General features: G+C 37.3%; 1 protein-coding gene across 1 annotated transcript in view; it reads left to right on the top strand.

Annotated features, from left to right (window-relative positions):
* The window catches only part of CTNNA3 (catenin alpha 3), a gene marked incomplete at both ends in the record, with an annotated part of 542611 nt that overhangs the window by 110662 nt on the left and 414426 nt on the right, over window positions 1-17523 (top strand). The window contains one exon of the mRNA XM_082309238.1: window positions 11187-11450. Coding sequence (XP_082165364.1) covers window positions 11187-11450 — 264 coding nt within the window. The remainder of the gene's footprint in view (window positions 1-11186; window positions 11451-17523) is intronic.

The following is a 17523-nucleotide window of genomic DNA, read 5'->3' as shown; positions in this document are numbered from 1 at the left end:
AATGGCTTATTTAAAAACACTGAAGTTTGACTAATGTAAATACTTCTTGATCAAGAAGGCTGTCCTAGACTCTCTAAATTGTCTGAGGTCCTTACAGTATTGTAGTTTCTAACTAGAAATGCTACTGATGAGGACATTTTCTTTGACAGTGAACTTTCCTCAATGGAAAAACTAACCTCATTATCATTTGTGCAAAAATGCTAGTCATAGAAATTAGTGTATTCTATTAAGGCTTATTATGCTGAAGCGTTTATAAGAAAAATAGTAAGTTGCTCCAAAGCAAGAATTTGATACTACAGAGAATAACTGTACTTAAACAAAACCCTTGAACTCAAATCCTCAAGCAGTTTAATTAGGTGAATCTCTGGATGTTATAATTCACCAGTGTTCTTCCATGCTGTTGTTTTAAAACTGTATGATTAAAAAAACCAAAAAAAACCCCAAACAAAACAAAAAGGAAAACCAAACCCAACTAATTCCAGTAACACTTTTTAGCCATTTAGAGGAATTTTCCATTTCTAGTGAAAAGTTTGAATTCATAAGGAAATATTATGAATATAAGGAAAGGTAACTATAGGTTTCTCTCAAAAATAATAGGGAAGTCAGCACGTGGACAGGTAGAGGACATTTTGGCAAAACTGCTGCCACTGCTGCGTGAAGCTGGAAGTTCTTCACCATTTCCTCTCTTCTAGGGAAAGACCATTATAGGCTACTTTGATCTCTGCTGGGGTAGGGAGATGATGAAAACAAGGTGAAGCAGATTTGTTTGTTTCTGATGATGACTGCGATCAGCTGTGGATTAGTATTTTATTCTTTAGGAGATACAGTGCAACTCTGTAACTAATATATTCAGGGATGATTTGGTGAAGGTAAAAATTTCACTGTTTCACAGTGTCCATAGGGTCCTCATCAAATTTTTCCTAATGAACTTTAAACTGCGACTACTTTTCACTGCTTTTTCTTGTATTAATGAGGATCTTTATATTTTGGATGATGTTTCTATTGAACACAGCTGTCTTAGAGCATGTTGCCTGTGATACCCCTTGTATTAAGAATTGTGTTGAACCCACTGAATCATAACAGCTAGTGCCATATGAGATAATACTTACAAACAGGCTTGCTGTTTTGTTTTGTAGTATTATGTGTCTGATACTGGGATAAAGCTGAATTCTGACCAGTTTGAAGGGCTTTTATGTGACTGAACGTCTTACAGAGCATTCAGTTCAGAAAAATGGAAATTATGTATTGGAACTTTTCTGATTTTCTGCAACAGAAATTATAATGAAATGTCTTATTTCAGATCAGCTTATCTCAGTTGGATTTTTTCATGGGACTTGAACACCTTATTGCTTATATATTTAGAGATCAAGAAAACTGCATTTACCAACCTTATTACTATAGAAGAAATGCACTACGGGGTTAGCTGTCACTTGCTATGAGACCATGAAGACATTGTCTCCTACTAAGTCATTTCAACTATACAAGTTGGAAGCTGACATATAAATTAAAATGGGGGTTTAAACTACTGTTGACAGTAGTCTCTTAAGGCAATATACATACTAGGCAACGCAGTTCCATACTGATCTCATTCTTGAAGGAACTATTTGTAATGCCTTCAACAGAACAAAATCATTTTGGCTCCACAGATTTTGAAATTACTTGTGTTAATAAAGATGTTATTACAGAATGTTTTTATAAATACAAATGTTAAAATGTCTGTTGTCCGAAAAAAAAAAAAAATTCAGAAGTTGTTCTCATTTTCTGAATCAAAACCACAGGCTGATAAGTAGTACTTCCTTGTTAGTGAAAAATTCAGATCTTGTTCATCCCTTAAAAATCCATTGCTTGGTGTTCACAAATCAGCAATCATGTATAACTGTTGAATGGTCTTGTGACTTTGGGACCTAAAACTTCAGATTTCTTCCATAAAATTAATGAAATTCTGCAGTTTTTAGATATTGGTTACAGTGTATACCATTGTTATAGCTACTGTGTTATACTACATATTTTTATAGTATATTGGGTCATACTCCTGGGCGGGTCACACTATGCTGTGAAGGTGATGCAAAATTCTCTCAAGCGTAAAGAAGAATAAGAGTGTGTGATATGGTGGCTGTCAGTACTGTTGGTAAGGATGCACCTTGAGAAAAATCCCAACTGTTTAAACCTTTGCTCCTGACATTTGCTTCTTGTGGATTTGTATAGCATACATCTGTTGTATAGTATAAATCATCTGATCAGATTTTCTCAAAGCATATTCCATGCAAAATATAACATGCTAATCATTAGCTTTTTACACATTTCTTACATTTATTTTATAAAACTCTTCTGTTATTTATGCTTTTTGAATTTCGTTTAACACTGGTAAGAATTAAATGGCATTCTGCATTGAAGTGCCATCAGAGAATATGAATAAAAGTTCTAATCTAAATAGAATCTATGTAAGGGTAATTTCTAAATTTTATAGGAATGTTAAAACGAAGAAATCAAGTTCTGTATTTGCAGCATTTCTTGACAGATACTGATGCTGTAAATTATACAGCTGTTCTTCCTCTGTATGGATTTTGTAGTACTCACAGCGATTTATAGGTCCAGAGTGCAGCTGCTGGAAGTCATGTATTCTCAGTTCTGTATTAAATCTATCATATACAAATGCATTAACATTCAGTACAGAGCTCAAGGGCTTATGGCTTTTTCTTTCTTGCTCTGAGTTGCTGTCCTGTAAGTGTTTGCAAGGTATGCAGAAAACAACATTAAAAAACCTTAAACTGATATACAAGGGGAAAAAAAAGAAACAGTGTTGTTCATGATAAATACTTGAAACCAGCTCATTTTGCAGTTTAAGCTGAACAGCAAAAACAAATTTCTGAAATTGGTAATGCTGATGTACTTGTTTTGATGGATTAGCACTTCAGTTGCATTTGCTTGAGCACCACTCTTTATGCATGTCAATTGTATGTGTCTTCATGTTACAGAAACTTAATATTCCCTGCAGTGTTTGAATTGTGTGTACCTTAAGAGAGTGTGTGAGGCTAGGTCATTGATACATTTCAGCTTGTTTCAGTTTCGGATTTTTTTAATTAGAAAAAAGGAAACTAGCTTACTTTAAATATTTGCGAAGTACCTGTAATGAATGTTTAAAAACAGTTAAACCGTAACTGGACTTTGACAGAAGAATAGGGGCAAGGGCCATGAATATTTGTTGCATATATAATCTGTGAGAAAATAGCAGTTGAAACAGGCTGCCTGATATGTGTTGTGTACCTGTTTACTGTTGACAATTTCACATCTTTCATATTGAGATATTAAATCTAGGAAAATTGAACTGTGCTCTGTTCAAGACCAGGAGAAACTTGTACCTAGGGGAACTTGAGCTGATTTGTTGGAGAAAGAGATCCTGAGCACTTGTGGCAGATGGAATACATTTAGACATGATTATGTGTATAAAAAGAAAGCTAAACCAGAACAGGCTAAATGTGAAAGACCTATCTGTTTGGTATCGGTTAAACTGTGTATCAGTGAAAATGCTAGTGGACCATGTATAACATGATCTTCCACTACTTATAGTTTTACTTGTTGATTCTAAGTAGCCCAATACCACTAAGGCAGTGAATGAAACAAGTTTTCAATCTAATAAATATCCCCAAATGCCTTCTAATTTTAAAATCTCAAAAAAGAAGCAAGTAAAAATAATCACATATGGTATTATGAGAATTTAATAAAATTGCAGAAATAAGTAATTGTGGATAAATGTCATTCTGCCACATTTTTCAATGAGTCATCTTCCATTGAAAAAATTCCAGGCCAAAATATTTCTTGAAAGCTCTAACAGCTCTATTCTGTGCATTGTACTATATATGAATGTTGGTACTTTCTATTTTCCATACCTTTGAAATAACTACAGTATGAAAGATTTGTATTGAGTCTTGCTCCATGTGTTTTACTTTGATTTTTTTGTATGAATGTTTACAGAATAGTTTTAACCTGTCATTTCTCACAAATGCCAATTTTCAGGTTTCTTTACTCCTATGAAAGAAGTTGGCTCCTGCTTTGACATATCTGCATTGTTTGCCTTGTATTACTTTACTTAGGTAGATGTGTATGCACAAATTCCTTGTCTATTGAAAACTGTGATAGGTTGCTTTAATATCAAGCTTTACATTAAATTATAAATTATCTTCACTGCCAGAAATACATGTCAATCTCTGAGCTCTTTTCTCTCAAGGGTGGATGTTAACCAGCAGATTATTTAGCTCAAAGTGTGAGATGGAATTTTAAACAACATAGGTCAAACTGACACTAACTGATAAAACACGCTTCTGAAACAAATGCTTAGACCTACCAGCTCTTTAGCTTTCTGGAAAGGTGCTTGGAATCAAGTGAGGTTGGTATATCACTGCCTCCTTCCCATCCATTATTTCTTCATCTTAATCTTCCTTATGCTTTTTCACTCTCACTTTTGTGTTGTATCTCCCCTGTTTCTTGTTTTCCTCTCTTTAAATTAATCTGTATTTCTGCTGTATGTCCTACCACTCTTTTTCCTCGTTTCCTCTCCTTCACATCTTCATGACCCCTTTCCTTCTCTTCAAGATGTGATAAGACCTTCTGGAAGTTCCTGACTTCAGAGCCCTCTCCCTGATGAATGTTTCCTGCCCTAGTTGCAGGCAGGCTCATTGATGACAAATGTGACCATAACTGGACTAGGAGAAAACCTTTGCGAGCTAATATATTAAGAGGGATATGTTTGCAGAAAAAGGATTGCTGGACTTAAAGAAAAATTCTTACATTAATTCTTACAGGGAAAAATTGCTTTGCTACCTTTCAAAATCAGCTACTTCATTTAGGAGACTGATAGTTAACAGAACAGGGTATTAGAAGTGTGGGGATCAAATCCTGAAATAATAGATAGAGAAGTGACAGCAAGGTGTTGCTCTGTCATCTGTAACTGGGCTAGAAGTTGCTGAAGCATATGAGATACAGAATATTGTGCAGTAGTTGCAATCTGATGCAACAAAGTCATCAAAAGAAACTGTATCTTCCCTAGCTGAACAGCAAATTCTGGAAAAACATTAGTAAATTAAAAAAGCTTGGATATTAACCAGTCATGGGCAGTTTTGATACTTTGTATAAGATACCTTTGCTTTTCTGTGGTATTATATATCAGTTTGAGTATGATTAATGATAAATAGGTATAGATACAGAGAGAAAGTCGCAAGGCTTCACCACTAGTGGGAACCTCAGTCCTGTAAATCTGTTTCCTACTTGCTCTAAGTTGACTGCAAGTTACGGTTTTATAAAGACAGTGCAGAGTCGTCTTAGGGGCAGAGGGTATTACTTCAGGCTTAGTCCTATGATAACATTGACAAGGCTTGGTACTGTAACACTTCACATTTTGTGTATTCATGCATAAGGCTGATGCAACCAAACTCTGCCTACAGTTTATAGCCATACAGAGTATGTATATTTTGTGTGTGTGTGTATATATGGTGTATATATACTCTGTATACACACTGTAGTATAGTTTAGCACAAGACACGACGAACTGCTGATGACTTCTGAAGTCAGGAAAAATAAATCTAGAGGCCAGTTAAGACTTTTTTAGTAGAAAGTTAGCTTGGAATTCCTGACAATCAAACACATGCTCTGTTGCTGCTTTGTGAAGTTAGGTTCCTGTTTTTGTCTCCAGACCTAGCCAATCTGTAAGATACATCTTTTAAAATGGCTTACTTCTGTGGTGCCTGCAAGCACTGTTGTTTTGGGGATTGTCAGTGTTTCAGCATTGTCTGTCTATTGGAGAAAATAAGAAAGGAAAAAAATTTTAATGTTTCTGAAGTGTAACAGTGTCCATTTATTGCCTGAATACCTGTTCGAACTGGAGTCATCTCTGGAAACCTATGTATTTAAAAAAAAAAAGCAAAATGCGAACAAACGGGCTTTGGGAATACATGCTTTCTCTACGAAGGAGCAGATGAGATATTTTTAAGAAGAGTTTCTAGTGAGTTTCCATCTCTATGACACTGGAAGATTTAATCATTTGCTTTCTAGAGTAGTTAAATCTAACAGTGACTGGTGAAGGTAATGGCAGGATTTTGACTCAGTCAATGAGAAATGCATAAAGGCATGTTTAAACAAATGCCTTTGATTCAGTGCTGTTCTGAACTTACTGCCGTACCTTCTCAGTGGTGTTTAACTTGCTGTGAATGCATGTAAGGTAGCCTTCTATGGTCGGTGTAGTATAGCTCTGTGATCTAGTGGTGTTTCATTTGTGCTAACAAAGCCATTATCATAAGTCGGCATTTTCCCAATGTGTGTTTGTGTCTGTCTTTTGTACAGTTATAGTCACTTGTGTAGGTAGTCAGTTCGGATGTATAGTTAAAAGCCTGATGTGGAGGAAAGGAGCCATTAGGTTATGCTGTCCAACTACTGTAAACTTTGCATTTTGTAGAGTAGGCAGGGTCAGCTTTATGATAGCGTTTATAACAGGTGATCCCTGCTGATGATAAACGCTTATCTGTTTAGAATAAAAGGTATTGTGGGGATGCAGCGAGGGCTGGCTGCTCTCTGAGGCGGGAGCCTCACCAGCCAGGGCCCTGAACCACTGCCCTGCATCAAGGTACATGAGCCGGGCATGCCAGGTAATGGTAACCTGGTTCAACCAAGAGTCCAGACTATCAGGAAAGTTTGTGGTGAGGTCAGAGGACAAGCTGGGAAGTCAGTCCGTGGATCAGGTTGAGGGTCAGGCCTGGCGAGGGTAACCAGTTGAGAGACAACCCAGTGATTGCTCAAAAGCACCATGGTGACAGGGCAGGACTGAGCTCAGGAGGTCAGTCTGTGGGCTGAGGCTTGGATTGGGGGGCCCATGGCCTCGTAGAGGGCAGCTGTGGCTGAGCTAGAGACCAGCACTTCTACGACATAGCTCAGACAGGGACTGAAGGTCTCAGGGTGAGCTGAACTGGGGCTCCTGGGCCCAAGGGTGAGTGGATGGAGCCCCCAGCTGAGGCTGGGCAGGGCCTTTGAGGCCTAGTAGTGCTCTCAGGGCCCTGACAGGCATAAGCCTTTAAAACCTGTGTGAAAGGAGTATTATCTTGCAAAAACTGGTACAGCTGAAGAGCAATGTGGCAGTCAGTATCAACCCCAGATCTTTTTGACTTTCTTGTCTGTGAGAAATTTTCCTTTCACTGCATAAGACTACACAGTACTTAGGAAATATGTAAACTGGAGCCTTACCCAGATAAACAGTGCATGAATACACTCAGAAGAGTTTCAGCTTTGTTACTGTCTGTGATTCACTAAATACATGCAATTTTGCAGTCACTTTTGGCTGAAAGCTGAACAGTAAAGCCCAAGTTTTAGCTGTGATAAAAAGTAATGTTTTTGTCCCCCAGCCCTATACTAGTATGAAATTGTGGGGGTTTGTATGTCTCTGTTTTTCCTGGATATGGAACTCAGTTCAATGACATCTGTCTCTGCAAAGAGTGAGCTAGGGGACTGCAGCGCACTTTATTTGAAGCTGCCTTTGTGAACCTCATGTTGGCTGCAGCCGGTGCAAAACACGGCAGTGTGATTTATACCAACAGTGATGCTTGGATCCCATGAGTTGTGCTGATACGAGTACTCAGTGAACAAGAGCTGGCTTCCTGGTGTATTGTGCTGTCAAACCTTAAATGTATTAAGTGTGATAAAGAGCAGGTTGGGTTTTTTTTTCTTTTTTTTTTTTTCTTCTTATTGAAGTGCAACTGAAGCTTAACTGCGAAGGTAGTTTTCAAGTTTTCCGTTCAAAATCTTCTTGTCCATTGACCATGTTTGGCTGGAACAATCCACAGCTGGGAATCTGTGACTATCCATTCATTTTCCATTCTTATCAGGGACAACCAGGTATGAGGAAGACATAATAGTATGTCCCAGGGGAGCTGGGACAGCAGCCTGGGGAAGTATACTGTACTGGGCCTCTTAGACTGGCAGTGGTTGGAGACAGGATTATCTTTGATCTAAACTGGTCTCATATGACATATCTAGAGCTCAGTTGCTGACTAAGTATGGAAGAACACATCCCAGACCAGTGGAAATAGTCCCCTAGTCTAAAAAGACATTGGAATAAGAAGAAGGTGGTAAGCTGTGAAGAAAAAGAAAAATAAGCTAAAGCTCAGTAATGTAGCTGGATGAACTACAGATGCTCAGATATTATGGTATGAAGAGACTAGTAGTAAGAACTGGTTTGGAAAATTTCTTCTCTGTAGTTCTATTTGTCTTCTGCCTCTGTGCAGGTGGAAGATGATCCATCCATACTTACAACAATCTCTGAGTAACAAAAAATATGGTTGTAGTATGTGTTCGCCTGTTGATTTTGTTCTGGTGCCATGTTTTACAGATATTTCAGTCCTATATGTGCTTATTTTTCCCTGTATGATTCTTTTGCACGCTTGAGTAACATGTTGTCTTGCTGCATTCTGTGCCAAAGTTAATGTAGTATATTTGGGCAAGGGTCAGTACGTAGAGTACCTATTTGAGTCCAACTTTCAGTGCAGCCAGATTTAACGCACTGACCTTTAAAAGTCCATGGTCTTAGTTTGGAAACTTGTCTAAAAGTGTGCAAGTCATTCAAACACGTTCTATCAAAGGATAACTTAAAATAAATGGTATACTTCCTCAGTGTTGCTTCCTTGTGTTTCCTAGTGGTATATTCTCTTTGACAAGTAAAAAAGGAATCGGACCGTTTCTGTATTTTTCTCTCCAGTGGAAAAAGTTTATGGACTATGGGTTAATAATCTGTTTGTAGAGACTAACTTCCTTCTTCAGAGAACTAGCTACATTATTCTGATAATCCACATATGCAAAGATTTGATAGAGAAATCACTCAATTGTAGAGTTTTTTGCCCGTTTGTGCAGAAGATCAGACTAAGATTATCAACTGTCTCTTCCTGTTCACATGAAAAGTCTTGAGGAATTAATTCTTCATCAGGGTGGAAAATAACAGTGGCCCTACAGCTTCTTTTGGGGTTGTCCAAGGCTCACAACTGAACAACAAAGCAGTGATGAATTTCATGGGTCTAAGCATTAATTTTTTTTAAATGTTATTGAACAAAAGTGAGGGTCTTCATAGGTGAATTTACCAATACCATGATTCTGAAACTCTACACAATATTATGTGAAACAAAATATTCCGTGTTTTAAAAACATTAACATATTGGAATTTTTGGACTGTTTCCGGACATGTTTCCAGATGCTGTGTTATTGACTTGCTGTTACTGGCTTTGTGCTACTGGCTACTGGCCACTTTTGGATTTCTTATGAATCCCTCGTTTCTGGCTAGAGAGTACTGTTTTAGAGGGAAAAAGTCATTTGGAAGGACTTTTGAGTTTGATTATTTGCATATGATGCAGCAAAGTAAGAAATGGTTAAGAACAAAAGCCTAGACTGAAGTGTTGTATTGACTTACCATTGTATCTCCAGGTCTGTAGCTTCCTTGCAACACAGGAGAAAAGAGGGCATGCTGTTGTCTTTTCATTTATTTGTAGGAAATGTAGATTCGCGAATTAGAACAAGAGTCTGCGTTTAAAAATAATAACACTTTTTGCTGAGAGTGCACTGGATGAATTGCAGATGCTTTACCAATGTTGGAGGTGGAGTAGTATTTAGATTTGAGCACACTGGGCAATGAAGTCATTCCTGCACAGTGGTGATTCATTTATATACTGAAAATATAAAAATCTGTTAAGTATTAATATACCCAAGAAAAGAACTCAGTTTTCTAATTCGGATGATCAGCTGGTGAAACAATTGCCTGCTTCTGTTTAAGGCTCCACCTCTCTCTCTCCCCCCTCCCTGCGCTGTTTGTGGTGGTTTTGTTGGTTGGTTGTTTTTTACTCTATCCCTGAGATTTCCAAGTTAGCCTGAGGAAGTAAGAAGCAATCCTGTGTTCAATGCATATCTTGCGGTAAATGAGATTTTTAAAAACATAGGACTGGTTCATTTAATATTGTATGCTTTTTTCTTCAGCCATAAACTTATAAACTTTATGCAGTGAGAAGTGGACACTGTGATGCTTTTGTAAATAATGCATTATAATTAGACTTCAGCTTGCTTTAGAGCAGGCTGCAAGCAGCTTTGTATGCATTTTGTTTTTCATTCTTCATTGTGCCTCTTCTCATCGTTTGAAGCTGGTGCCACAGGCTTTTATTGTTCTGATGTGCTATTTTCCCTTCCTTTTTTATTTTTCCCCTGAATTTAACTGTCTCCTTCACCAAAGCCATTTTGCGAATATCTACTAGGTTTTTTTTCAAAGAGAGACGATGCAGAAGGAGAGTGGGGAGAATGTCTAGAGTAAAATAGGATGCAACAGGAGGTTCCTTACAATCCTGATGTTGACTTCATGATTGCACCAAAGTCCGTAACTTTCAACTGTCCAAATAACAGCTTCTGAGCTTGATTCCTAGAAACAGTTAAATCTGACTTGGCAGCTCTGTCGAGCTGTGTGTTACTTGTCTGGGCTGGCAGGAGGCAGTAGGGTTTTGAGAAGATCTGGGTGGAGAAGGGAGGAACAAGATGACTGTGGTAAGATCCCTGCGTGCTTTGAGTGTGTACATAGCAGGGAGAGAGGAGAAACAGGCAGTGGCACTCACAGGGTTGGCTTCTCACAAGCACCTTTTTCATTTCCAAACCTTCCATGCTTCCCATTTCCCAGGAGTACAGGTTTCTCATCCCTGACCTGCTGTTCCTTTCTGCGGTGTGCTCCGTACATGTACTGGTGGGGCAGGGAAGCAAACAGAGGAAACTTGTTTAGATGCGACAATCACAGAATTCCTTCCTTAATCTTGTCTGCACCTCTGTCCTTCTCTATTGCTTATGAAGAAAGACATGTCTGGGAGGAAAGACAGCTAATTTCCAAGCCAGTTTTCTCATAGGAAAACTGTGCTTAAAAACAAGAAAAACATGGACAGTTCATGGTGCTGGTTATAAGACACGATAAAAATTGGTGTTGTTTTACACAGACTTTGTTCATTTCTCATAAGATAAAGACGATTCAATTGTAAGAACTGTTGTAGCCCATTGTCACAATCTTTGATGAATTTAACTCAATGTTTCCTTAAACAGAGTAGAGATAGAAAAAAAATTGTGTATACATTACTTGTCAGTTTTGAAGTTTTGAAGTGCTTTTGGAAATAAACAGCATGTTCTTTTGCTGACAGGATTTGAAATCTAGCAATCAGCGAGATGAAATTGCTGCAGCACGTGCATCCCTGAAGGAAAATTCCTCTCTCCTACATTCAATATGTTCAGCTTGTTTGGAACATTCAGATGTTGCATCCCTTACAGCCAGCAAGGATTCAATTTGCAATGAAATACAGAATGCTCTCAACGTAATTTCTAATGCTTCCCAAGGAGTTGGAAATAAAATGGGACAACCTACGTCTCACACAGCTACTCTTGGAAGTGCACTTGATGAGCTTGAGGTACGTGAACCCGTAAACCTGTGAGGCTGCAACATTTTTGGAAAAATGGTTTATTTCTTTTTTTTTTTTTTTTTTTTTAATTAACTATTGCTATCATAAGTGATGGCCCAAAAGGCACTGGAAAATGATAGTCTGCTTAGTCCTAGTCTAAATAGTATCACTCTAAATTATTTCATTGGAAGGGATCACTTCCTTCAAAAGAGTTTGGAATTAAGTCTTCATGTATGTTCAATATTTGACTTCCTTTGAACAGCAGGCAAGAATTAGTTCCAAGTATGTCACTAATGGTGGAGAATTCACATCCTTGAATAAGTGGACAGAACCCATGAGTTTAGTTTACAAATAACAGTGATTGTCAGATGATGGTGATCACTGCTACCTTGACTGCATTTGAACTACTGCAACACAAGTTGAAGTCCTTTACTACAAAACTTGTCATTGGGATCATGGTGGAATTTATGTAATTGAAGGATTTAGACACCTAATTATGTTTTCTGCTTATCATTAGATAAAGTGTCATAACCAGTATGTTTTCACAAATTGTGCATTTCTACTGCCATTATTTAACCAAATACTTGGGGAAAGTCAGTTTTTTCTCTACTTCTGACGAGATCCTAAGCTTTTGTATGGAGCTTTCCCTTTTTCTCATGGCTTCTCTGGCTCTTACCAGTGTTATTTTCCGTTGTCCTGCCAAAAATGGTAAAAGGCTTCCTGTAGATGAGATTACAGACCATGCTCCTCAGCTGGTGTAACTGATGTAGGCCCAGATCAACAAAAGGAATGGAAGTTTCTAAACACATTTGCAAATATAGGTCTTTTTGGTTGTGAATTCTCGGACTTATGAGATCTCCACCTTGGAACTCCAATGTTGTTGACACATTTTCAGGAGAATTGATGTTACGACTGATGGTAATAGATTTTGTCTAAAATTTTCAATGAAAGGTTAGAGAAATACATTGAAATCCATATATGACACAAATCTTGTAGTGGCAGTTTATTGATCAAAACAGACCTCTCGGTCATGCTCAAAGTTGAATCTGGCAGTGTTTTTCCCCCCAGAGGACCAGGCTACAATTGCACGTTACATGTCCTTGCTTCCCACAGCAGGTTTTAAAATTATAGTTTCTAATCTATTTGCTTAATGAATGGAAGAAAAAAAGAAACATTCAAGAGTAATACATGATTTGTTACAATGAAACTCTGAATGACAAATGATATACTTTAAATGAGAGCTATTATTTACCTGGTTTACTTACAAATTTTTCAAACAAAATTTTGCAAAATAATTACATCTTCTGACTGTAGATGAATTCATCTTGACTGTATGTGAGCAATACCATTTTAATGATTTTTTTTTTTTTACATGTAATTAAATGTATTATTGTGTTAAAAATTAAGAATCGTGATAATCACAAAATGAAAAAGACTCTCTTATGGATTGAATTTGTTTTTATTTGGAAACATAAGAACATAGAAGTCTGACTGTTGTAAAAAGCCATTTGTTTATGGAGTTTTAAATATAGTTTTACCTAGGTAACACAAATGGGAATTGAAGCTGTGTGAGTTAGATAAAGCACATTTATAGAGCATTTAACTTCTTAAAATGATTTTATGAATTTGATGGTTGCACTTTTCTTTCTTTACAGAAAGTTCTTTTGGCTAAGGACCTGAAATAACCTTTGCTCTGTCTTCCTGTTGCAAATACAGTGCCATGAAATAGATTGATGTAGTAAATAGTCTGTTGGGAACAAATCTCATTAAATGTTTATAGTGTGGAAATGTATCATGGAGCTGACCCAACAATCTAGTATCTAGATGTTTTGCAATGTCATTCTTCCTTTGCCAGTGCTGGCAGTGTGAACGTTATTGCAGATTTATAGGTGAGGAAATCACCAGTAAAATTCGAGCAGATAATTCTTAAATCAGTAGATTCTCAAGAATTTCTCTTAAAGGCTTCATATAACTAGCATGTCATTAATAAATAAACACAAAATTGTAACATTACAAATTTAATTGCATATTAAGATCTGTGTTAAAAGAACGTATGGGTGCACGTTATCTAATGCCTTTCACGGGTCTTGCGTCTTCTGAATGCAAAGAGATTTCTCACAAAATGATATGGGTCTTGCATGCCTGCTTCTCGGTCAGTGTATTCATGTGATACGTGGTCCTTTTAATGACCATGGCTATCTAGCAGAGCAATTACGTATGAGATGTCAAAGTACTGTAAATCAATCCAAAATGTCAGGAAATATAACCAGGTTTCTGGATACCCATGGTCCCTCTTTTTCACGGATCAGAAGACCAATGAGGGAGAAAATAGTGATCTAATAATTCAGTTTTAAATGCTTGCTTATGTTTAAGAACTCAGGTAACAACCCACTGTTCAGCCCTGTTAAAGCAAAACCGCAAAACTGCTTGTTGCGTATCTGGTGTCTTCTGATTGGTTGGAAATTGGATTGTCTTTTCTGTGTAGATGTACTGATCATAAATATTTGACGAAATTGCTTGAAGAATTTAATCTGTGGGCAGAATCTTAAGTCATATTTTCCTAGTTCTAATTGCCTAGTTGTTTTTTTGTTTGTTTGTTTAGAGCTGAACTGTGGTAGCTTTTTTGCCAGTGCTATTTGTCCATCTTTGCATGAACTTTCTACAAAGTGTCTCCTAAAGGAAGACATTGCTATTCCTGCTTCATCTGAGATTTGAAAGCAGTCATTTTGCTAGCTAAATGGCTAATTGGCTGTAGCCTTCAAGTGTGTCTTAGTTTTCCACAATCAATGAAGCTGTTTCTTTCTGTAGTAACACTTACATATTCTACGTCACAGGTGTGTTTTACATTATGATGGACATTGTATGTATAGCCTAGTGTTGAGGGTGTTTACTTGAGGTATAGGAGCGCAACAGTGAAGTTGCTGCTCCAGTGACCAAGTGGCACAACTCCAGCAGAGGTGAGGTACCACAGAACACTTTGGTATTAAGGACTGTAACGTGAATGAGGGAGACAGAGTTTCAAATTTCGAATACAAATAAAACTGTCTTCCATGTCAGAAATTAATGTCCTGACCTCTGGATAATGGCTGTCTTAGAATGCCTTCCCTTGTCATTCTTAGAAGATCATCGTGGATGAGTCTTTCATGTATAAGATTAGTTTGAAATTACCTATTGAGTGTAAGTTAATTATATATTTTTAAAGGTAAATATTTAAACATTAATGACTAGTTTTCCAAATCTGTATTAATATGCTAGTTATTAAAGTTATTTAATTTCACGATGTCTTTGGATATCGTCAAAGTGATGAAGACATAATGCGGTCATTAAACACTTGTTATGCAGGAAAACACAGTTCCAACTGCTGAGAACTGTTTTGATTCTGCTTTTAAAGTTATGCATTCTTACTTAGAGAGGTGACAGCAGGAAGGGGTTAATTTCCCCTGCATTTCAGCATCCTTAATGGCACTTACCACTTATTTACAATTTCCTGTACTGCCTTTCCCTAATTTCCTGAACTACATATTGTGTTTTGAGACATGTAGTAACTTAGCTTGCCTCCAGGTAAATTGGGTGCAGTTTTCCTTTCCATTCAGCAATAATCTTACTATTGTAAGGAAGCTCAGCAAAGAGAAGAAATGAGGAAAAAATGGATGCCCTATACTAATACTCACTGTGCCTCTAAGTTATCCTTGTGAACAAGTGGTGTCTTACTACCTTCATCTTTCCAGAGAAGTATCTTCAGGTACATTTCCTTTCTTCTGTGGAAATTATTATAGAAAAGGACACAGAAGTCCTAATGTTTTAATTGCAATAGGAAGGCTTCTGATGACAACATTAAGAGCTGGATTACTCCTCCTATCAGGCCTGGCTCTAGAAGTTGCCTGCAAAAGCAAAATGACTATGCCAATCCGGCTCCATCTGCTGCCAGTAAGAGGTGAGGGTATATGGAGATATTTCAGATTAGAAGAGCAAGCCATCTTCATTGTGTCCAAGCCCTCTTTCTTTTCCTTAGATTTTAGCCTTCATGGCAGGGTCTGCCAGACCCTGGCAAAATTTCAGCTTTTCTTCTCTCTTTCTCGGAGAGGGCAAGAGTTGGATTTTTTTGTAAGTACCAAGTAGTTCTTAACTGGCTCCAACTTCTCTGCTTCTGCCAAAGAGGATGAAAGCAGTGGACTGCCTGTTTCCTTTGCTCTATCTTTGCTAGTGGGCAAATTATGGTTCCATCCCAGTTTGGCTTTGGTTCCAAAGTTGCATGCGAGATTAATGTTTCCATGATCAATGTATTTTTTACGTCTTTCAATTAGGAAATAATTAAGAGATACGTAGGGTTAATATGCTGCTTTTATGGATATACAAATAGCTGTATTTTTCATCTTCAAAATATTTAAGCTCTTCCCTTCCTGCTTGCACATAAACTCCTTTTTGGTATATTATATGTATCTGGATAGGTGAACATTGGTTTGAGAAAATCCAGGAGCTTGGAAATACATAGTTAATATTTTAACTTAATCTAAGGTTGCATCTGCTGGATGCACATAAACACCTGACATGGACCCATAAACTGTTTTAATGGTCTATTCTGTCACTTGCTGAAAGAAGTCCATAAACTTAGTTTTAGACTTTTTATAGTCTCTCAGAATAGACAACAGAAAATTGCACTAGCAGTAGCACTGGCCTGATTTTTTGTGATACTCTGCAGTGGTATGAAAATCCCAAAATTCAACATGGAAAATGTGGAGACAGACAGAAATTCACTAGTACCTTTTCTTTCTAGTCATCGTCTGTGGAAATTTGAGGACTGAAGTTCATGTAGTTTCTGGTACAAAGCATAACATAATCCTAGAACTTTAGGCCCCAGAAGGTCTTACAGAGGTTGTTTAAGAAGATTAATTGTCCACAGATTTTATGTATGTTAATAGGTAGTAAGCATGGGGCTGAAGTACTGACAGTACTTCAATAACTAGAATGCCTTTAAATGAGATGGAGGACTTCGGGGCAGTGGAACAGTAGTGGAGGTGAAATGTTTAGAAACCTACACTGATCCTGCAAGTTGGGAAATACAAGCTTCCATTTGAATGATGCACTAAAGCAGAAAGAACCTGCACTGGTTTCCTTTGGAAATATTCAGATTATGAAGTCTGATTTTTCTCTATTTTTGCTGGAGAATCTCCCAGCTGTCTCAAAACAATTCTTGTATGTTTCAGAAAAGATGGGAGGATTGAACCTGTAACAAAGTCTTCCTTTCCCTAAATCATACCTCCCGTGTACGAGAATGTTAATAATAACCAGTAAGAAAATTTCAAGGTGACTGAAGTCCCCTTTCCTAGCTGTTGAAGCTTTTATCTTACGATGTTCTAATAGAACACTTTCACTACTCTTAGAATTGCCTAAGCTAGACAGTACCTGAAATTGTGATATTAAATCTAAATTGAAAAAATAATTAAAATTCTCCAGGTTAAAAGTAGTCTGGCACATACTGGATAAGCACAGATAAGTTCTGATTTACCTGACCTAAATTCCACTTAAGGGTATGTGGCATAGTTTTCTTGTTTAACATTTCTTCTGAAAGCTTGACACCACACATGGATGTAACGGGTGAATGGATTTATGTGGAATATAGGCTTGGTTATCTGGACCATAATGACACTGTTTCAGATGTTCAGTTAGATTAAAAATTGCTACTTTGAATTTCTTTAAATGCTGAAGCTCGAATATACTTACTTTCACAGTTCATTAAAATATCACCTCTCCTTTTCTTTCTCTTTAGAATATTTGCTTGACAGACGAATGTAATTAATTTTATCATGCCAAACCAGTTGTCTGCTTTTGTTTACCCTAGCTAGTGAAAGCAAGAGGACACTTATATCTATGTCCTTTTAATTTTTGAACAAAAGCTACTATTTTGATCTTTGCTCTTGTTCAGCCTGTTAAAGGTAGTAGCAGTGACTTTCTGCCACAGTGTGGGATTGCATTAGACTAAAAATCAGCAGAACTACACTGCTCATGTAATCTGATTTAACATTCTCAGCTGTGACCTAGCACTGCTGGTTTTGTATTAAATCCTGAGGTCCTCCTGATCTCT

The sequence above is a fragment of the Platalea leucorodia genome, assembly GCF_965183815.1.
Source record: "Platalea leucorodia genome assembly, chromosome: 4".
Lineage (NCBI taxonomy): Eukaryota > Metazoa > Chordata > Aves > Pelecaniformes > Threskiornithidae > Platalea > Platalea leucorodia.
Note: the sequence above shows the minus strand (reverse complement) of the source record. Positions and strands in the feature narration are given on the sequence as shown.